The 22164-nt window shown below is 49.3% G+C and overlaps 2 protein-coding genes across 3 annotated transcripts in view; one reads left to right on the forward strand and one right to left on the reverse strand.

Annotated features, from left to right (window-relative positions):
- Window positions 1-8658, forward strand: DNALI1 (dynein axonemal light intermediate chain 1). The gene is given in 7 exon segments (XM_005678683.3): window positions 1-29; window positions 31-145; window positions 667-812; window positions 3015-3184; window positions 4343-4521; window positions 4840-5004; window positions 6883-8658. Coding segments are annotated over 7 exon segments (840 nt in total). The 3' UTR covers window positions 6919-8658.
- Window positions 8620-22164, reverse strand: part of GNL2 (G protein nucleolar 2) — a 24159-nt gene continuing 10614 nt past the window's right edge. For both annotated transcript variants that reach the window (XM_005678681.3, XM_018041813.1), the window contains 11 exons: window positions 21513-21579; window positions 20441-20599; window positions 19792-19905; window positions 16471-16599; window positions 15635-15739; window positions 14703-14861; window positions 14376-14489; window positions 11084-11538; window positions 10670-10755; window positions 9494-9579; window positions 8620-8812 (listed from right to left, as the gene is read on the reverse strand). In XM_005678681.3, coding sequence (XP_005678738.1) covers window positions 8660-8812; window positions 9494-9579; window positions 10670-10755; window positions 11084-11538; window positions 14376-14489; window positions 14703-14861; window positions 15635-15739; window positions 16471-16599; window positions 19792-19905; window positions 20441-20599; window positions 21513-21579 — 1627 coding nt within the window. In that variant the 3' untranslated portion in view covers window positions 8620-8659. The remainder of the gene's footprint in view (window positions 8813-9493; window positions 9580-10669; window positions 10756-11083; window positions 11539-14375; window positions 14490-14702; window positions 14862-15634; window positions 15740-16470; window positions 16600-19791; window positions 19906-20440; window positions 20600-21512; window positions 21580-22164) is intronic.

Below are 22164 nucleotides of genomic sequence, written 5' to 3' on the forward strand. Positions count from 1 at the left end.
ATGGCGACGGCAAACAAGGCCCTGACTGGAGGGCGGCTGCTGGGCTGCTTCTCCCGCCGCCACCATGATTCCCCCAGCGGACTCTCTGCTTAAGTATGACACCCCGGTGTTGGTGAGCCGGAACACTGAGAAACGGAGCCCCAAAGTAAGGACGAGTCTCAGAGCGTGGGGGAGCACGAAGCTCCGTTGGGGCAAGACAGGGGCTGCGCTGAAGGTCGGGAGTCCCGAGGGACAGGGGCTGCAGTCACTGGGAGTAATGGGAACTGGGACCTGAGGAGAGAGGCAGAAGAAAACCAAATGCTGGGTGATCCCAAAGGGCAGATTAGCATGGGGAAGAAAGTCACAGGGCGATGGGACAAGTCTTTTTAGGGTCGCAGGGTCCCAGAATAGATCTGATAGTGATGTCCCATCACTAGAGTAGAAGCCTGAGCAGCTGGGCCAGAAACATCTGTTCAAGGAGATGCAAGCATTGGGTTGGGGTGGAACCAGAGATGCTACATGGCCTCCTTCAGCTCTGAAACATAACTTCTGCTGAGAGGACAGATGGGAAAAGTGAGCTGGGATAGGGGAGGGATGTGCAGGAAACCTAGAGCAATCCAGGGGCCCAGGGAGTGTGGAGCTGAGTGTCTGAGTCGCCTCCTGCCCCAACTTGTCCCTCCTTCTCAGGCTCGGCCACTGAAAGTCAGCCCCCAGCAGCCTGGACCCTCGGGTCCCGTCCCACAGCCACCCAAGACCAAGCTCCCTTCAACTTCCTGTGTCCCAGATCCTACAAAGCAAGCAGAAGAAATCTTGAATGCCATCCTGCCCCCAAGGTAAACAAGCAGTGGCTAGGAGGAGGCCCAGGTTTTTGCTTCCTGGAACTTGGGAATGTGAGAGGAGGCACCCTGACTCTCTGACTGAGATTTCTTCCCAGCATCCCAGAGTTTCTAGAACTTGTAGATGGCTAGATCCTGGGAGGGTCCAGGGAGACCTCTTCTCTGTTCGCCATCATTTCCTGAGTGCTCTCACCCAGGCTCGTTCGTGGCTTTAAATATCATCTGTATACTGATGGTTCCCATGGGTCTTTTTGCAGCCCTGTCCTCTCCCCTAAACTCTTAACGTATATATTCTACTACTTACTCATTACCTTCATGAAGATGTCCAAGGAACATATCAAACTCAACGTGTTCAAATTAAATCACAATGTCTTTCTTCTCCTAACCAGCTCATTCTCAGTCTTCTCCTTTCCACTAGGGGCTCAGGCCACTTTTCATTCCCTTTGATCTCTCCCTTCACATGTCTGGGAATGCTCACATTCTCTTGTCTCCATTGTTCTTTTTTTCATTACTAAGTCGTATCTGATTCTTTGTAACCTCATGGACTGTAGCATGCCAGGCTCCTCTGTCCTCCACTATCTCCCAGAGTTTGCTCAGATTCATGTCCATTGAGTCAGTGATGCTATCTAACCATCTTATCTTCTGCCACTCCTTTCTCCTTTTGCCTCTACCTTCAAATTACTTTCCAAATCTGACTGCTTTTCATGCTCCTTCCACCGTCTTATTCCTAGTCACTGTTACCTGCACTACTGTGATGGCCTTCTACCTGAAAACTCTGCTTCCACTCTGTGCTCCTACAGTCTATTCCCCACACAGCCCCCAAATCACACGTCAGATGGTGCAACTCTTCTTATAGAAACTCTACTGGCATCCCATCTCACTCAGACTAAAATTCAAGTCCTTACAACAGCCCAGAAGACCTGGCAGGACCTGGCCCCTGAGGTATCCGGAATCTTCTCTCTGGTTATTCTCTTCCTATTTCACGGGGCTAATGCCACGAGGGCCTCTGCTTGCTGTTTCTGAAACACATCAGTGACTTTCCCACCATAGGACCTTCTCACCGCCAGGGATCCTCTTCCCCTGATATCCTCCTGATTCCCTTGTTCCTTCACTCAGTTCAGTTCAGTCGCTCAGTCATGTCTGACTCTTTGCGACCCCATGAGCTGCAGCACGCCAGGAGCCATCACCAACTCCCGGAGCCCACCCAAACTCATGTCCATTGAGTCGGTGATGCCATCCAACCATCTCATCCTCTGTCATCCCCTTCTCCTCCTGCCTTCTGTCTTTCCCAGCATCAGGGTCTTTTCAAATGAGTCAGCTCTTCACGTCAGGTGGCCAAAGTATTGGAGCTTCAACATCAGACCTTCCAATGAACACCCAGAACTGATCTCGTTTGGGATAGACTGGTTGGATCTCCTTGCAGTCCAAGGGACTCTTACGAATATTCTCCAACACCACAGTCAAATCTTGCTCAAATGTCCTCTCCTCAAGGAAACCTTCTGCAGACTCCTTTATAAAAGGAGAGCTTCCTTCTTCTTACCCTGCTGCCTTGTTCCACAGCTACATTGATCACTAACATCCTTTTCAACTATTTTTATGTAATAAGGTGATAGAAGTTTTGAGGGTGATTTTCACTTGCTTCCCTCTCAACGACGCATGGAATCCTCTCTGTCAAGGTGGCTCTGCCCTCAGACTGCCCCTTGTGATTCCAGAACCTGGCTGTGTCTCTGACATGCGGTTCACTATGGGCATCCACATAGAGACACTCCCCCCGCCAGTACATATCTTTACCTCTTTTTGTTGACACAAGGCTTATGTCTCCTGTGTCTCCTACCCCCCAAGTCAGTGGGTATTGTCGCTGGGCCTCCCATTCAGATCAAGCAACATCCACCATAAATCTGTGCTCAGCATGTTAGGAGTGGGAGCTCTGGAACATGGGTGATGACTTCACAGAGGACTGTGGAAGAATGAAGACTGCCCAGCCCCAAGGAAGGGGCCCCATGGAGGTGGCACCGTGGGTGTGGCTTTGGAGCCACACACTCTTCCAGGAAGAGAGAGATGGGGGATTCTGGTGGGTCGGGGACAGAGCCGCTCCTCCCTCCTCTCAGGCAGAGAGTGCCAAGGGCCACCTCTGCTCAGGTCCTGAGGACCTTGCATGGTGGATGGGGCTGGCTAGGCCTGGCTGTGTGTGTCCCACAGGGAGTGGGTGGAGGACACGCAGCTATGGATCCAGCAGGTGTCCAGCACGCCCAGCACCAGGATGGACGTGGTGCACCTCCAGGAGCAGCTGGACCTGAAGCTGCAGCAGCGGCAGGCCCGGGAGACCGGCATCTGCCCAGTGCGCCGGGAGCTGTACTCACAGTGTTTTGGTGAGTGGTCCGAGAGGGAGGCTACTCCACCATCTACTGCCTCCTTCCCCTTCCCTTCAGTAGAGACCCAGGCCCTGAGTCCCCCCGAGCTGAGCCCATCCCATCCTGGAATGTCTCCCCGCACCTACCCCACCCAGGAACTGCTAACTGCACCGTCTTCCCCCTCCTGCCCATCTCTCCTACCGGTCCCCACTTTGTCAGTCACCGTGTTCCTGATGACTTGCTTCCTCACCCCTCAGCAGCTGCTTAGAGTAAGATGAGAACTTCCCACCTCCATGGGACCCCTTCCATTTGGTTCTTTTCAAAGGTTTCTATAATAAACATAGATTAATTTTTCAATCAGAAAAATGTCATGTTCTATATTTATATCCATCTATCAACATCAGGCCTTGGTCCAGAAAAGTATTTCAGGGTGATTTGTTGTGACTCAACAGACACAGGGCCTTTTTGTTTTGTTTCTTATAGCCCATACCATTTGGCATGTGGGATCTTAGTTCCCCAACCAAGGATCGAACCCAGGCTCTCTGCGTTGGGAGCATGGAGTCTTAACCACTGGACCACCGGGGAAGTCCCCAGACCCAGGGACTTGAGATCTCCCTCCTTGGGTGCTGGTGTCAGACAACTGGCCCTCAGTCTAGTCTCACTGGCCCACGTGGACACAGATGCAAACGCACCCAAACCCTGTGGCAGCTGCTGTCCAGGGGCTGGCAGGGTCCCTTCAGCTTGAGGGCAATTCTGGCTTGTGCTCTCTGTCACCATTTACAGAGGAGATGTTTCCAGCCCCAAACCAGTCCAGCCAAGGGGGCACAGAGGATTTCCCAGCTGCTTTAAAACAGCCACCATCTTTATATTGAAAAAGTCAGATTGCTTTGAATAGCACGCAGTTTCTGCCTTACAGTGGACCAGAAGAGCCCCCAGGCTGTAGACACACCAAGCTCTTGTCTCCGTTTGCCCTGGCCAAGCCAGACTTGCTGATGGCCTGTACTCCCAAGTGCCGAAGAGAAGTCCTGACAGGGCCCCGAGACCTGCCTGTCTCCAAGTGAGGAGGACACACCCTCCTGCCCTTCCCAGTAGGAAGGCGGTTTGTAGTAGGACGGTTAGCATTTCCCCTCCCTCCTGCTTTCTCCGACCTCGACCTCGCTGTGTGCACCTTGGCAGATGAGCTGATCCGCGAGGTCACCATCAACTGTGCGGAGCGAGGGCTGCTGCTGCTGCGGGTGCGGGACGAGATCCGCATGACCATCGCCGCCTACCAGACCCTGTACGAGAGCAGCGTGGCGTTTGGCATGAGGAAGGCACTGCAGGCCGAGCAGGGGAAGTCAGACATGGAGAGGAAAGTGAGTGGGTTCACCAGGAGCCTCCGAGCCTCTGCGACTCTCCTGTCCACCTCAGGGCCACAGCCTGTCACGCCAGCATCCAACTCCGGCCTCCGAGGGTGTTCTCCCGTCACCTCAGTGTCATGGCCAGTCCTGAGGTGACGGAACTGGCTCCCCTTGGACAAGCCCTGCCAGGCACTGGCCTCCCACTGGGTGGCAGCACAGACTCTGGCAATGCCTTGGGTCGGGCAGCTGTGTCCCGAGTCCCCTCCACCCAGGGACTCACACCGCCCCATCCGCTTGGCGACGTCGCAGGATGACTGGGGTTTCTGTCCGCAGATTGCAGAGTTAGAAACGGAAAAGCGAGATCTGGAGAGGCAAGTGAACGAGCAGAAGGCAAAATGCGAGGCCGTTGAGAAGCGGGAGAGCGAGAGGAGACAGGTGGAGGAGAAGAAGCACAACGAGGAGATACAGTTCCTGAAGCGGACGAATCAGCAGCTGAAGGTAATCGTTGCGCCGGCTCAGGTGGAGTGCCCCCAGCCCCAGTTCCAGGCCCTGCCAGCCAAGCAGAGCAGCCCAAGCACTTTGTCCTACACTGACTTTCAATACTGCCAAGGAGTCAAGGAAGCTGACTCTTGGGGAGAGGTGAGGGATCAGAACGCAGATTCTCTGTCCTTCTGGTTTTGGAGACAGGTTCTGTTCTCAACTCTGAACCCCCATGACTCCTCAGCCTGGCTCTCCAGTGGATTTTTGTTCCCCTTCGGGTAAAAGTTGCCTATCTTCTGGGACTTCCGTCCTGTGGCAGCTGGCATTTTGGAGCCTCCTCAGAGGGGGCTGCGTCTCTCCAGTGGGCTTTCGGGGATGTGCTTTCCTACTGCAGTTGACTAGAAAGAGGCACTGCATTTGTGGGGGTGGGGGGTAAGGGAAGACCCTTTGAGAGGGAAGAACCAATTCAAATCATGAAACTTCTCCTGGTGCATGATCAGAGGAACTCAGCTGTAGGTGTTTTTCATCAAAGCCCTTTTGCTGACAGTATACTTTAATCCGACTGAGCTGAAGGGAGGGAGGGGGACTAGTGAAAAGGGCTGGGCAGGGGGCCAGGCCTCTGAAACTCCAGGCTGTCTGTCTGGTCCAGAGGTTCTCAGAAGTTGGGCTCCAGACAGCATCATCCTCATCACCACAGCTTTTAGAAATACAAATCGCTGGGCCCGGTCCAGAGCTGCCCAATCAGAAACTTTGGGGTTGGGGGCCAGCAAGCCAGTCCTACTGGGTCTCCAGGTGATTCTGATCCTCGCTGAAGTTTGAGAACCACTGCTGTAGACATATGGCTATTGGTGTACAATGTCCGTCTCCCATGGCCCTGGCTCGGAGGAGCCCCTGGATGTATCTCCCTCCTCCCTAGTTTCACAGAAGCTTACATTCTTGCGATTGGCAGGCTTGTGGGTGCTACAAGCCAAGAAGGCCAAGCCTTTGAGATAAAGGGCTTGTGTTAATTGCTAGTGGAGGATGACAGATTTTCTCCTTGGCAAGTTGAACAAAACAAACTTTCGCAGCCAGATGTGAATCTGTTTACTTAGCAGTCTCTGAGGCTGCCTCCCTTATCTGCCATATTCTTTCATCATAAGCCCAAGTTCCCCAGTGCCTCCTATGGTACTGGCGGCAAGAGCAAAGCAGAATACCTTGGCATCTTTCTAACATTTACAAGCAACCTTGTTATCCCCGGGGCGAAGGACTCTTTAGAAGTGAGTTATTTTTATTGGCTCAAAGCTGCACTCCAAATAAAGCATTGTTTGCAGTCCCCAGGATAGACCTACTTAAAGGTCTGTCCACACACCATGATAGTGAATTATTTTACTGGCTGCCACAGGAGCAGAGTAAGTAACTCCCAAGTGTCTGAAGCTTTACATACAAGATGGACAGCTCCCTACTCACTGGTAGCAATTTTCTCTAATTGGGTGTCAAGTTGTCTCAGTGGCTGAAAATCTGCTGTTTCCCAAACCTCTTGTCCCAGCACAGAGCTCCCAGGCTCCCAAACGAGAGAGCCAAATGTTTAACTTAGCAGAAGTATTCAGGCCTGAAATGTGAGCCATGTAAAAACCACTATTTCAACAACTTTTATTCAATTTCCTTTTCAATGCCTTATATTATACACTGAGCAGCTATTGTATGGAAAGCAGGCCAGCTCTGATTTCTCCTAATGCAGCAAGACTGAATGCCAAGCCAGAAACCAGCTAATCTAGAAAACATGGAGTTGGGAATGAAGGGAAAAAATAATTGGAGTGACAGCATTTGGATCATTCTTCCAGGAGACTTTTGTCACCTTGGCTATTTGTGTAAGGCTGCATGTTTCAAATACTAATGGAGTTTGTTTCTGTTTTTCAGGCCCAACTGGAAGGCATTATTGCGCCAAAGAAGTGATAATTTCCATGTGGGTCTCAGCAAGCACTAACGACCCCATCATAAGCCCTCTGTAATAAAAAGCTAATTTCTTGAGTGAAGAAGCCATACCCCCACCCCTCAGCACCACCTACCTGTCAGAAGTCACACCACTGCCCCCAAGTGTGTGCAGCACCTCAGGTCTGACAGCCAGGCTCCAGGCTGGACAACAGAAGGCAGTGTAGCCCAGGTAGTCTCTGCACGTGGCCAACCTTGGCACTTGCCAACTCTGACAGCGAGGCTTAGAACTCACCCCTTGGCTGTGCCCGTCTCAGGTGGAGCGGCTGCTTTCTCGTTGTCTCTCCACCCTATCACTTATTCCCAGTCATAGGAAGCTGGTTCTCTGCCCCATTTCTGGTCAATAGCTCGCCTTGTCCCTGAACCTTGCCCTGGGTTCCTCTGGACTGTCTTGTCCTTATTTGATGTCTTTTCATCGTTCCTACTCCAATGAAGTTCTAACACCTCATTTTGGAGTTTTCAGTTGATACCGTTTCATCTTATCCCTGCTCACCAAGTCACTGGGCCCTTTCCTCCCTGCCACTGCATACTGCTGGGTAAGAGGCAATGGCAGGGAGTCAAACCCACGAGTTTCAAAAAAAAGTGTCTGCTGGAAAGAAATACAGGTCGAGGTGTCCACAGTGAGCTGCCTGGACCTTGCTCCTCCCCCACTGATTGGATCTTTTCACCTTACTCTGCAGAAAATCAAACCTCAGCCCTACAACCCTCTGACTAGCCCACACCTCACATGCAGTTCTCATTATTATTAGTGACCAGGCCATGATGAGGGGACAACTGCATTTTACTCTTCCTCATAAGCTAGACTCAAAGTTTGGAGGCTCAGAACTCTTCTGGTTTCACAGACCCAGAAGACTAAATTAGCAACATAAATCTGATTCAGGGCAGACTAGCAAAATGCCTAAGTTCCATCATTCAAACTTCCCAAGTAGCATAACTAAGAAGGCACTAACATCTTCCCTCGCTGGAAGGCGTTAGATGCTCGGTGCTTCCATGAAGAGGTGCTCGGACCTGACGCCTGTCTGGCGAGGGCTTCCAGGCTCCTTCAGAGAACTGCAGGCCAAGAGCTATGTTCCACTGAGTCCAACAAGCCCTCTATACTTTCATCTCCAATCTGAAGTCACAGCTTTCACCCTCATCCAGGTGTCCCAAGGCATCAGCCCCCAGACTGCAAACAGCCAGGCTGTGCCCCGTCATCTTCCTGGGAAAGAGCTGTGGTCAGAGAAACGCTAGATCCACAACTCGTTGACTGTAAAGCAGTCATGCCCTAACCGGGTTCTCCTAACAGACCCAGTGAGGAATATCGCAAGCTGATTTTAAAGCCTAGGCTCTGTACACAACATCCATAGTATTAAAACAAAGAACAGTTCTATTCCAAACTAAACCACTCATTGCTAGTACAAAAGAAATACCACACTCCGTATTTTCTCGACCTCAGCCCTGTTTCGGTCAGACACTTTCATGCCAGGGTTATACTCTTAGGAACTCAGAGGACTGACTCATTTGTCAGGAGTTCTAGTGGACTCCATCACTGAAATCCTTGGGGGTGAGGAGCTCTCTTTACTTTCACTAGTACTGGTGGGTGGTTTCAACTGTCCAATTTCAGAACAGATGCATCATGGCCTTTGAAATGCCAACTGGGCATGAAGAAAATGAACAGTTTCTAGCTGCATATTTTTGTATAATTTAATAGACAGCTTTTAACACGCTACTGCTTATGTTTGGCCTTCTTGTGTCTGTGTTTCTGCCCTTCTGAGTCGGTGGTCTTCTTTTTGTTCCTGTTCCTATTTTTCACGTTGTGTGTTTCATAGTAGCGTACGCCAACTTTTCTAGATCGCTGCTGCCGTGCTTCTCGCCGCCTCTGTAAAAAATGGCACACACACCAAGAGGGAAAAAACCAATCAAACCAACGCTGAAAGTCATGAAGAGGCCCCTCTGTTTCTCTGTGCTCCGTTCCCACGTGGCTCCCGCAAGTACTGGCGGCAGCACTCACGAGAGGCTTTACCAGACTCAAGCCTGCACTTCCACTGCAGCTTGTGACAACTCCAAGTGACAGGCTGCGACGTGGCCCAACCCTCAGCCAATGCCTGCACCTTTTTTCTGCACTCCTGCCGAGTGGTCCTCTGGTCTAAGGCTGGACACTCATTACAAGCTCTCCACCTCCCAAAGGGGACCCCTCCAGCTCTCGAGAGCCTCGTTACAGAGCTGAGCCTCACAGACGGCAGCCATCTGTCTGCCTACAGAGCTCAGCTCGTCATGTGTCATTTCCCTGAGGCCACATACACCCAGCACTCTTTCCAACAGTACTCCGCGAGTTTGAGGACAGCAACTGGCATTCTTGAAACAAGACATACACTCAGCTGACCTTCATGCAGTCAAGGTCAACTCTTGATCCTATTTCACTGACCTCAACCAGGTCACTTAGGACTGGGGTTCCTTGACTTAAACGCTAGAGCATTAATTTCATAAAGTGTGAGTTGTAAGAAAATGGACTTCCCCTCTCTACTCTACACTGGGTGATGCTGAGGACCAAAACACGTGCCTCCTTAGATGTAAGCGTCCTGCGAGTTTTGTCTGGCTGCTCCTCTTCCCTCTGTGCCTTCCTCTTCTTTCCCTTTTTGGGAGGTGCTGGAAACGAAACACAAACACACACAGAAAAGAAATGGGAAATTTTATTTAAAATGTACCTGTGAATCCTAAGGTGGGAATGAGCTTGATATGCTGCAGGAGGAAGGCAGAAGGCCAGTGTGAATACAGTGTGGTGTGAGACACAGATAAAATCAGGACAAGGCCAGGAGGCTGCCAGATCGGGGGTAGGGGTGGGGGTGTGCTCCCAGGCCTCCAGTTTATCTTGAAAACTGGATGCAGAAGTTATTAGAATGACTGCATAAAGAATAAATATATGAACCATCTGCCCGCCCGAAAAATTTGTCTTTGGATCCACACTTAGATTCCAAGTTTAATAATGTATTCTTTTTAGAGGAAGTTTCTTGAATTACCAATTTAACCCCAAGAAATGTGCAGAATAAAAACACAATAAGGACTCCCCTGAGAGCTCAGTTGGTAAAGAATCCGCCTGCAATGCACAAGACCCATTGGATTCCTAGGTCAGGAAGATCCACTGAAGAAGGGATAAGCTACCCACTCCAGTACTGTTGGGCTTCCCTTGTGGTTCAGCTGGTAAAGAATCTGCCTGCAATGCGGGAGACCTGAGTTCGATCCCTGGGTTGGGAAGATCCCCTGGAGAAGGGAAAGGCTACCCTCTCCAGTATTCTGTCCTGGAGAATTCCATGGATGGTATAGTCCATGGGTTCACAGAGTTGGACATGACTGGGTTGAAGGGTTCAATCTCTGATCTGGGAGGATCCCACAGGCCACAGGGCAATTAAGCCTTGCCCCACAGCTACTGAGCTGGAGCTCTGCAATAAGAGAAACCACCAAAATGAGAACCTGCGCATTGCAATGAAGAGGAGCCACCGCTCGCCACAACTAGAGAAAGCCTAAGAGCAGCAACGAAGACCCAGAGCAGCCATAAATAAATAGATATTTTTTTTAAAAAGACAATTTGTGTGATAAACAAGTGGAACCAGGGTAATCTGCCAGATGTGATAAATATCAGGATGACAGTACAAGAGATAATTCCCGAGATGAAACTTAAATTTCCCGAAGTTTTGAAGATGCATATCGCATCTACCTGATTTCAGTAATTTAACTGTACCTGTATCATCTACATCTTCTTCAGCTTTTCTCTTTTTTTGTCCTTCGGATTTTGCAAAAACCATTTCACTCAGTCCCTTGGATATCCTGAAAGGGAAGAGTCGGTTAATGAAACCGTCTGACATTTCCCTCCACTGCCCACAGCCCACACAAACGTGAGGACGGTGACAAGCTCCCAGGTGAAAGAAACCTGCTCCTCTTCACATGGTTAACGCCACTGGCAGAAGCAACACCATCTCTGCAGCCCCTGGATATCTGTGAAAGACCCAACTACTACGCTTCTCAAGGTTCAGGCAGCTGTACATTTTAAAAATGTATAGCAACACCTTCCCCTACCCTGTAAAAAATTCCTTATGGCAAGTTTCTGGCAAAACGAATAAGCACACAGCAATCTGTGAGATCAAGAGGACACTACCTGATTGCTGAAAACTTCTTAGCTTTGGCTTTGTTTAAAAACCTCTGGTACTTGGCGATCTTTTCATCCAGGGCTTGAATAACGGCCTTAGTGGTGTGTCCCGCATGTTCCTCCTGGGACTCTGTGTAAGACTCGTCCTCATCGTCTCCTAGGTGCTCCTGTTCCTCCTCCTCCTCCCTCTCTGCAGAAAGGCTCTCCAGCTCGTCATCAATATCGGACATCTCCAAAGGAACCAGGTCATCCCCAGAAAACTGAGGCGCAACGTTGATCTTGCCAAAGTTCTGCCGGACCCGCGCCAGAATCTGCTGCATTTCTGAATCGATGCCACAATGCTGGGGCTCCTCCTTTTCCTTCTCGAGGATGGATTCCGACTCCTCACCTACTGTTTCTGCGACTTTCTCTCCTGGGTTGTTCTGGGTTGTTTCTGCAGCAACTTCCAAAGATGAGGACGGAAGCTAGTCGGGACAGAACGGTGGGGGTGGGGAGAGAAATAGAATCAGAAAATGAAAACTGAATTTCTTTTTTTATTTTGTTACATTGGAGTATAGTTGATTAACGGTGTTGTGTTAGTTTCAGGTGTAGAGGTGAGTGATTCAGTTATACATATACTTGTCTCTCTTCTTTTACAAACATTGCCCCCAATTTATAATACTGCGCGGAAGTCACTGCTGAATTTCTGAACTTACACATCATGCTCTCAAACAAAGCAGTCCTATTCTCAGGACTAAGGGAAAGTGTCAAAAACATGCACATCTCAGTCATGTTGTTAACGTATCATTTAGTCAATGTGCATTAAGCCCTGAACGCAGCATGGAAGGATGAGAGGAATACAGCTACGATCCGAAAGGGGGCGCCAACTCAGAGTACTCAGCCATCAAAACCAAAACCACCAGACACTGTAGACACAGGAGGCTGCCTACACCATCCCTGAGGACTGAAGGAACAGGGGCTGCTGAGAAAGCACGCCCCCAGGCACCACACCCCCCGGGGGAAGAATGGAGGCCCAGCAGAATGCCGAGGGCCAAGGAGGCGCTGGTTTAGAAAGCGCTGAGGGTGGAGGAGAGGCACCGAGGAAGCGCCACGCAAGAAGGGTGGGAGGAAACCGAAGATTCAGAACCAGCCCTGATGCCAGGCGCGTTTTGGAGAAGGGGCAGAGGGAAACGTGGGCTGGCAGTGTGAGGCCTCACGTAGTGCCACTGGGCACTCAGAGCTGAGGCTGGAAGAACCCACGGAATTTTCCAAAGGTGAGGTGGCTGAACAAAGCACTAAATACATCAGGAATCCATGAAATTCAGGAAACAGTGTAAAAAATTCCTACGTATGTTTTCATACATTTTTCTGTTAAGGTAGTTTTTTAGCTTTGAGATTCTCAAGGGAGTTTCTGCCACCACCAAAGAGAGGGAAGGGCGAGTCACAGAGCGGGAGAAACTCTCAACAGCTAGACATGGAGAAAGAGTTAAGAGAAAACCCCGCCATTTCCCCACAGGGTCACAGGGGGGCAAAGACAGTCTCCTTGGACCAGAGGCCTCAGCCCCACCAGCCACAGTGCTGCCTACCCCATGGCCTCCCTCCAGAACCGTGGCACATCAGGCTCCCATTGCCTCAGGTGTTAGGGGGTATCGCTCCCGACACCTGGAACCTCTCCTGTGACATCCATGGAGCTCCTGCTTCAGGTTACCAAGGTCTCCCCTAAAAGGCCACTTCCCCAGAGGCCGTTCCTAACCACCTCACTTACAAAGCACTCCTGTCTCCCACAAACCCTCAACCTGGTTTAGTTTCCCTCATGGCAATCAGTACATCCTGACATCACATATTTATCTGTGTACTACGTGTCTTCCAATAGTGTAATAAAAACATGCATTTGGCCTCTGACACCCAGTTGCTGGGCACAAGAGCTCCTAAAACCTTTGGTGTCTCTTGTTATTCTTAGTAAGTCCCTCTGCCCCAAATCAGTTTATGCTAGTGAGATGACTGTGCTGGGATCCAGCTTCAGATTAGGAGCTGGCCACTGAGAGCCCAGGCAACGGCTGAGAAGGCTGGAAATTGAGTTCAATCACTGACGGCTAATGAGCCTGTCAACTGCACCTGTGTAAGGAAGCCTCCAGGCTGGTGAGCACCATGACATGCTGAGAGGGTGGCCTGCCTGGAGAGGGTGTGGACACCCCATGCCACCTTCCGCCCCACAGGTGCCCTGTGCACCTGACATTCGGCTATTCCTGACTTGTATCTTTTGTAACAAACCAGTAATCACAAGCAGATCACTTTCCTGAGTTCTGCAAGTCCTTTTGGCAAATGATCACAATGGGAAGCCCTGAATTCGTAGTCAGCTGGGCAGATGTGTGGGTAGCCTGAGAACGCCATCTATCCTGGCACGTGAAGTGGGGGCAGTCTTGACCTGTGGGGTCTGCACTAACTCTGGCAGTTACCCAGCGGGTGTCTGCAGCCTGCGTAACAGGTACAGAAAGATGAAGCTTATCTGAGATCTGAAAACACCAGGTACTCCTCCACTGGCACATGGACATGGGTGTGTGCGTGCGTGCACAGGAGGGCAGGGCCTTGTCCTGCAGTACCAGTTGTCTGGTGGTTTTAGGGGAAGAGGAGAAAAGGGTGAGTAACATCAGTTTCAGGTATGTTGATTTTGAAATGCTGGAGAAAATATTCAAATGGAAATTTCTAGCTGACAATGGAAACTCTGGGACTGGAGCCAGGTGAGAGGATATCAGAGAAATATGGACCGAAAGGACTAGCATGAGAAGACCCTAGCAATAGAAAAGCCAAGTGCCCAAGTTGGAGTCTTGTGCAGTCCACTGCCGGGAGAGACATGCAACGGTTGGGAAGCTTCTCAGGGTAGCTCAGAGCCCCTAGACCTAAGATTTGCCCTGAGCATCCACTGTACCACTCTCCTTTCCCGCCTGATCATGAGCTTCCTGAGGGCAAGGACCATGCTATCTAATCCTGTGCTCCCAGTGCCCAGCACCTGGTTGGGTTTGTGAAACAAAACAAACCTTGGAAATGCCTCTGTTCTTCAAGCAGAAGACAAGACACTGAAACTGTAAGTGAGCACTCGCATGTAATGAGCTCTCCATTTCCAAAGCCCTGGAGACTGGCATTTACACTCAGTCTCCTATCATACCTCTACTTCCAGGTCACCCCCCACAAGGTCACAGCCAGTGGCACCTGGGATGAGAGACACCGCAGTTGAAAGTTATACCCCAAAGGAAGATGACTGCAGTCCAAAGACATGCGGGTCAGTAACCCCACTTCGAGAGAGGTGGGTCCACCCTTGTCTTACCTCAGGGGCTGCTGGGGGTTCTGCATTGGGTGGCTTGACAAAGAAAGGAATCCGGCCCCTCTGCCAGTCATTGAGGACCATCTTCCCCACAGTCCGCAGGTCGGGCTCTCCACCCTGAAACGTTGCAGAAAGATGCCTGATTCAAACAACAAAGCCGCCCCCCGCTTTGGTGGCACATCGCTGTCCCAGCTGTCTGTCACCACCCTGCCAAGGTTCATACTTCACACTGCTCACACACATGTCCCCCCAAAAAAAGGTCCACATCACACACCGCGCACTCAGGCCTGAAGCAGGTCCCAGTCTGAATTCTCACAAACCTTGGCTCACCTTTAATAACTTCCCTGTCCGGAAAGCTAGCTTCTCCAGAAAGTCCTCAGCATTATCCCAAGAATCAATCTTGTACGTCTTGCTGATATATTCTGGTTTTGCTCGTTCAAGTACAGCACCAACGTGGTCTTCAGGCGTCTTAATTTTTTCAACTTGAACCTAAATATTGATAGGAAAGCTCCTGCTTACAAACTTGACTATGGAAGGAGTGAAGCTCCAAGTGTTCTTTGTAATCGTGTCTGAAAATAGATTTCAACGCCTCAAAGCAAGCGGGCCTGGAGGTGATGAGACACGGTCGGCTGGAAGGAGCACCATGGAAAGCCAACCGCAGCTGGGAACCCAGAACCCCGCTCTAATCTGGCTCTAATCCGGCTCACCACAAAAGGATGGCACGGCTTCCGCAAGCACCTTTAACTTGGAATGCTTTGTGCTACTGACTTGCAGAAATGGTTAAAAGTCTGCCGATCCCAGGACACAAAGAGAAGGGAATAAATGGTTTAAGGAAGGTGGGGAGGAACCACCCAGGACGTACATAGCCAGAAACACTGGTGAAGGTTAAGTGGAATCATTTAAAGCTCTCAGTTGTCTTCAGAAACAAGTGAGGAAATGACCGAGTTCCAAAATGACTCAACCCATAAACCCACGAAGATGAATTACTGCTAAACATAAACAGGCCCTGCTTCCCTCAGGATCCCGTGCGTAAACGACAAACGCTTTTGTGGGATGACGTTGACCAGATATGCCCTTCAGCCTCCTCCAACAGGCTGAAGTGGAACAGACAGGCCGCCCTGTTCAGTGTCATGTTCCTCCAGCCTGGCCAGACAGGCTGACCCCAAAGTGCCTGCTGAACGAGTAAAAAGCAGAGGTCTCCAGAGCTCCCCACAGCACGCTCCCCTCGAAGGCAAAGAGCCTCCCGGGACCAAAATACTCACGACTCCTTTCAGCACAATGTCCGTCTCCGAGTCCTCGGAGGGGTAAACCACACCCGGACAGTCGATGAGGAAGATCCGACGCATCAAGGTAATGTACTGCCAGACCTAAAAGCAGAGACTTCCGTTCCTGACTGCTCCGGGTCAGTCCCGGAGAGGGGTTTCACAAAGCGCCGATGCTCACCTAACGAGAGAGGGGGCTGGGGCTGCGGGTCGGGTATGGAGGCGGTCATAGGGGTGCAGCCTGCTAGGTAATGAAGCTCCAAAGCCCCTCCTCTATATGCCATGCACGAGGCACTTCCATGAGGCATAAACTATACATCAGCTAAGGGTCTAAAAATAATGCAGAGGCAGGCTCTTCATCTAGGATTGTGCAATGATGTCCAGTAAAGCTTTCTCTGACTTCTCTGCAAGTGCTTCTGGAAGCTTAATGCTCCTTGGCCCCAGTTCCTTTCAGCAGAAACATGCTGCACCCCACACTCCATGTTCCACGGTAGGCCCCCTAACCAACACAATCTCTCTTAAACTTGAATTTTCTTTCTTAAGCCAGACACCAAATTTTCTCTAGTTTTATCAACGCCAAAGGTTGGAGTGACATGAAAACAAGACTCAAGCGGCACACGGCAGACCATGCCACAAGCAGGCGTGGCACACAAAGTACTCTTAGTCTTAGCAAAAGGGCAGAAACAGCTCCAGGACGTTGCCACCTGCGACAAGGAGACTAAGCTCCCAACGGGAATCTTCATCCAAGGGAGGCAGACAGACATCCCCGTGTCCTGAATTAGCGCCCTCCGCGGGAAAGAAGTCAGAGTGGAGAAGACCCCTCGAGCCAGATGTACCTTTGTTTCACCTGCGATGGGGGCCACGTTGCAAACCTTCTTGGAGCGCAGTGTGTTTATCACAGAGCTCTTGCCAACATTCGGATAGCCAATGAACCCCACGCTGATCTGTTTCTTGTCAGTGTGCAACTGTGCAAAAAAAAGAATACACACCACACACACCTGGAGTGAGGATCCCGGGACAAACAGGCTGTGTTACTTTGCTGCCATAAAGAATACAGCACAAAACTACCACTACGACTTGATTTAAGGCCCAGACACGCATCACCGGCCTAGTCCGAGTGGGCTGCACACACGTCCTCATGAATAAATCAGAGGTGAGTCAGCGCCTCAGTCACTCATGCGAAATTATTCTTGAATGTTTTAAGGTTCAAAGTATGTAGGTTGAGAAAGAAAGAAAGAAACAGCTCATTAGTCACCAGTTTAGAAGAATGCTGTCCACTGATACAATGTCTTCAGGGAGGAGAACCTTAGCAGATGTACCAATCCCATGACCCACCCCTCCTCTTCTCTGCACACCACATTTTGCATTTTCATTGCCAACGACAAAAGACAAGAAAGGCAGTCTCAAAAGCTAGATAGCTGGGTGAGAGTCTCAAGGAGGCAGAGCTCAAGCAGAGTCTACAAATCAATGGGGGCTTCTGTCTAGAGGCAGAGGACTGAACATCCACGATTGCCTCCCTCCACAAACCCCCCGGAGCCACAGCAGTGAGAATTCACACCCCCCACCCACAGAGCCAACAGCAGTGTGAACGCACATCCCCTCCAGCCCCACGCCTGGTCCCCAGAGAGCCACACACATAAAACAGAAGCATGAGCTAGAGATGAGACAACACAAACTGATGTGAGATGTTAACAGAATATTACAGTTAAAAAGTAGTATCTAACTTGACCCACTACAAAATATGAAAGCTACCTGGCTGCAAAGGTAGAAAAACTAAAAACGCAGCAAATACACTGCAACACGCAGTGAATACAGGCCTTGGGAATAGGCAGTACAGTCCTCTCTAAGGCTGGGACTGAAATCCAGAGGACTGACCAGTGGACTGTCTGCAAATAGTCACACCTCTCCTTCCCCTGCCCAGCACGGGCGTCCCAGCTTCTCTGCCCTGGAGGCTTAGGAGATAATAACTGTTTTGGAACCCTGGATGTCTGAAAATATTCCTAATTTTCAGGCTTGACAAGGACCCTAGATTTAGACATAACAGTTGCCGAAAGCAAGTGTTCAACGTCTAAATACTGAATAGGGCAACTCCAGGCTCCTACTCCCACTGCACTCGTAGAATCCTGGCAACCAGGTCCACACACCCCCGAGCTCGAGACGGGAAGGCTCCCTTCTAGGGAAACTCACAGGTCCAGGAGTAAGACCTACAGACGGGGCCTTCCCTGATGAGTCAGTGGTTAGGGCTCAGCACTTCCACTGCAGGGGCACAGGTCTGATCCCTCGTCAGGGAACTAAGATTCTGCATGCTGCATGGGGAAGCTAAAATAATGAGAATAAGAGCAGACCTACAGACAGCAACATCTAGAGTGTCCCCCAACAAAATTCTGGGTTCTTCCCAGTCACCCTACAGTAAAGCCTCTCAACAAGCCTACCCCCTGCATAAAGCTTCTGTAGCCTTTTGTGTGTGCGTGGCTCACTCTTAAAAATGAATGGAGATCCAAGAATAACCAGACACTGGAAGTGTGACTCTAGTAGAAAAGACAGGAAAACAGCAACTTGGAGGAGACAGTGTCAATGCAGGAAAACGTAGAGGACAATTCCCAAATACCACTACCCTCATCGTCCTCAGACACAGAAGCTAGTGAATCCGTGAAACAAAACAGGCTGTTAAAGGGGGTAGGGCGACTCGGAGTTAAACAAGAGCTTTTGGAACTTAAACATTAAAAGCGAGAGGCAAAACATTTCGTGATAGAACAGCTAAATGACCGAATCAAGGTAACTGCCCAGAAAATTGGACAAAATGTCATAAATGTACTGAAGCAAAGAAAATTCAACAACTGGGACTTCCCTGGCAGTCCAGAGGCTAGAACTCTGCGCATCCGCTGCCGGGGACGTGGGTTCACGCCCTGGTCGGGGAACTAAAACCCCACAAGCCACGTGGCAAGGCCAAAATTAAAAACAAAGAAGGTTCAACGTGGTACCTTCAACATTCTAAGAACAAATGGTGTGAGGGTAGAATGAAGAAATTTGCAGAAGGCAAGGTCTCAAAAAAATGTTCCCCCGAAGTACTCTTCTTCAGAAAGCTTTTGGAAAACACATTCCATCAAAAGAAAGGAGTAAACCAAGAAAGGAAAGAGATTCAATGAACAAGGGAGCCAACACAGGAAACAGCCATATGAATTCTCAGATGATAGTGAAAGGAGACCCCAGGAAGACCTGGCAGCAGTCTGGGACGTGGCCCCACCTGGACGGGAGGTGCTGGACACTCTCAAAGTTCCCACGTTATCGAGGATTTGGTGACACGTCAGTGACAAATAAAGCGGAGCTACTTAACACCAGATAAAACTGAAGGTCCTATTAGAAAGGAATTATAATCATAGCATTGTGGATCAGCAGGGACTGACACTTTGGTCATAATACTGTCAACACTGAACAAATAGTAGTTTAACCAAATGCCATACAAGGACACAGGAAGTGGAGAGAGAGGACGGGGGTAAGAAATCTAACTCTCACTTTCCATAGCAGGAACTTAACAAATACGTAAAACTGAGCAGGGTGGGGAACGAAAAAACAAACTCATAAGCATGTACAAAAATACGGGAGAAAATGCCAGAAGTAACAGCCATGAATTTCTTCTGGGAAGCAGGGAAGGGTAGGACAGAGGTCATGCATTCTTTGATAGAAGCCAGGTAAGATGAACTGAACTCACGAATACAGAGTCGCGGGTGCAGAACAGGAAATTTCGAGAAGGTCTGCTTTCAGAGTCCCCCGGAAGAACTAGTGTCTGACCAGGGATCAGAGGCTGGAGTCCAGCAGGGTCCCTTCTAGGCAGAGGGGAGAGAACGCATGGCCCAGGAGCCCAGAGTGGAGAGAGTGTTGGGAGGGGGCAGGTCATCAACCCGAGCAGAGGGTGGACCATTCGATGCCAGGGACATGGCAGAAAGCAAAGTGACTCGTCGGGGAAGGGGGTACAAGCTGAGCTAGAGAGCATCTGAGGATCCCCTGTAATCCTGAGGCTCCGTGAGTGTTTACATCTCTGGAACACACCGTTCTCTCTACCGAGAAGATGTGGGAGGTGAGACACACTCTGGGAAGAGAAATTCTCACACCAACCCACAGCCTTCCAACTCCAGGAGGGGCAGGCCAGGTTTCGATACCTTTCCAAACTGCCGCAGAAGCTGAATAAACGCTCCTTTGCCAAAGGGGTTAGTAAGACTCGCGTGGAAAGCAAGTGTCGGGTAATCCTGGGAGAGGACGGCAACCCATCGTTTCTAAAGGGAGACAAGAAAGAAGCTGGTAAATTGGAAGTTGTTTATCTACACCACAGGAAGAACCAGAGAGTGAATGACAGGACGGTACTTCACGTACACAGCTGTCCAAGGAAAATGTTAGCTGCATTTCTTTGAAATATTTTTTTCAAGTATGACGGTTGATGCTGTTTTTTGCCTTATAAACACAAAAGAGTATTCCCAAAATGCCTTCACTGTTACTAAATGCAATTAACCTAACATAATGTGAAGCGGGCCAGGGGCCGCAGCTGCCGCCCCTTCTAAAGGGCCCACCCCAGTCCTCCTGTGGGCACTGCAGCTGTACCACTGCCAACCATCAGGGATCAAAGGTAACTGCCCATCATCACTGAAGCCCATTTTGGTTTTGCTTTCAGTATAGACACCTCAGTGACTACAACCTCAACAGTGCAACACTTTATCTGCTGCCCCCAATACTAGTAATCACGACACCTACTTATTCATGGATAACGAGCCTCATGGCCTTGGTTATCTGTTTTGCATTAGCAGCTGTACTTACCGTTGCCCAGGTTGGAACAAGGTCACATTTGTTAAGAACAAAAATGAGATGTTTCCAGGGTTTCTCTTTTTTCAAGTAAGTCTCAATGTGAGGGGAACGTGTACCCATTGGATCTCTAGCATCAAGAACTTGAACCACAACATCTGATGAATCTATCACCTGCAAATTCAAAGAGGCAAAAGTGATTTGCTACAGTAGTACAAGGGCAAAATGAAAGAGAGAAGGCATTTAAGGGAACCTGGGAAAAATAAAGCAATAACAGGGATAACCTCTCAACAGCGTTATGAGGAGGGCAGGTTGTAGCCAATCTCAGAACCCAGCAGTCAGTATTCTAAAAAGTGTTCTTCACCCTGTGGGTGTCTGAAACTTGTCAAAATTTCAAACAGAACTGGCTTGGACGAAACCAGTCTATTTCATGACTGCCATGCAATAGTGAGTAGAATCATTTACTTCTTAAACCTCTAAGTTTCCATGTTATAAGTGTTGTGTATTTTACCAAAAAAGTAAAAAATTTAGTTTGCCTTCATGATACTAGTCTCCTATTATGTTACCGTTTAATTACGTGACTATACTTTAAAGATTTTGTTACTGAGAACATTATTCAAATTCAACTCAGCCAGCTGAATAGCACTGGACCAGGACTCAGGAGACACAAAGGCTCCTGCACTAACTATCTGGGTGAGTTGGGGAAGGGACTCAAGCTTTCTAGACCTGCATTCTCGTCTGTAAAACAAGAGGGCTGGACTAAGGAACTCAAAAATTTTCATGCAGCTCTAACATGTATAATAAATCTCAGTAGGAATATCATTTTAGCAGGCAATCCAAAGAAATATCAATATAAACAGAGAATATATGAATCCATGTAATGTGGCTGTTACTATCATGTGAGTAATAAAGAAAAATGCAGTTATCTAGAACAACAGTAGTATGTGCAAAGCCATATCCATCCTGCTTTCTCCATGGAGAAAAGATGGATGGATGGACAGAGCGTCAGTAGCTCCAAGTCTGTTGTCTCCCATAAGATCATGAAGGCCAAAGGAACCACTCAATGAGAGAAAATTTAAAGTCCTACCTTGTACAGCTCACCCCATATTCTTTTAGACTGTCCTTTTTTAAATATCTCTTCTTGGGCTTCATTTCTAAATAAGAAAGCAACCTAAGTGAGCAACTGATGCGCTGTAACAATTAAAAGGATATTTTAAGGAAAAATCAATCATGTGCTCAGGGAAAAGGGTATCAAAACTAGTTGTTATCAACATTGCTAATGATTAGCGAAATGTAAATCGTAACTACAATGAGGTACATCTCAACCAGTCAGAATGGCCATTATCAACAAGTTTACAAAAAATAAATGCTGGAGAGGGTTTTGAGAAAACGGACCTCTCCAACACAGTTCATGGAAATGTAAATTGCTACAGCCACTATGGAGAACAGTGTGTGGATTCCGTGGAAAACTAAAAACAGAGCCACCACAGGACCCAGCAATCCCATTCCCAGGCATGTATCTGGAGAGAATCGCAATTCAAAAGGATGGATGAACCTCAGTGCTCAATGCAGCACTAGCCACAAGAGCCAGGATGTGGAAGCAACCTAAATGTCCACTGACAGAGGAACAGGTAAAGAGGAGGTGGTACATGTATACAGTGGATTACGACTCAGCCAGAAAAAGGAACCAAACAGTGCCACATGCGGAGATGGGGTGTACCCAGAGTGTCATACAGACT

Source organism: Capra hircus, chromosome 3 (genome assembly GCF_001704415.2).
Source record: "Capra hircus breed San Clemente chromosome 3, ASM170441v1, whole genome shotgun sequence".
NCBI lineage: Eukaryota > Metazoa > Chordata > Mammalia > Artiodactyla > Bovidae > Capra > Capra hircus.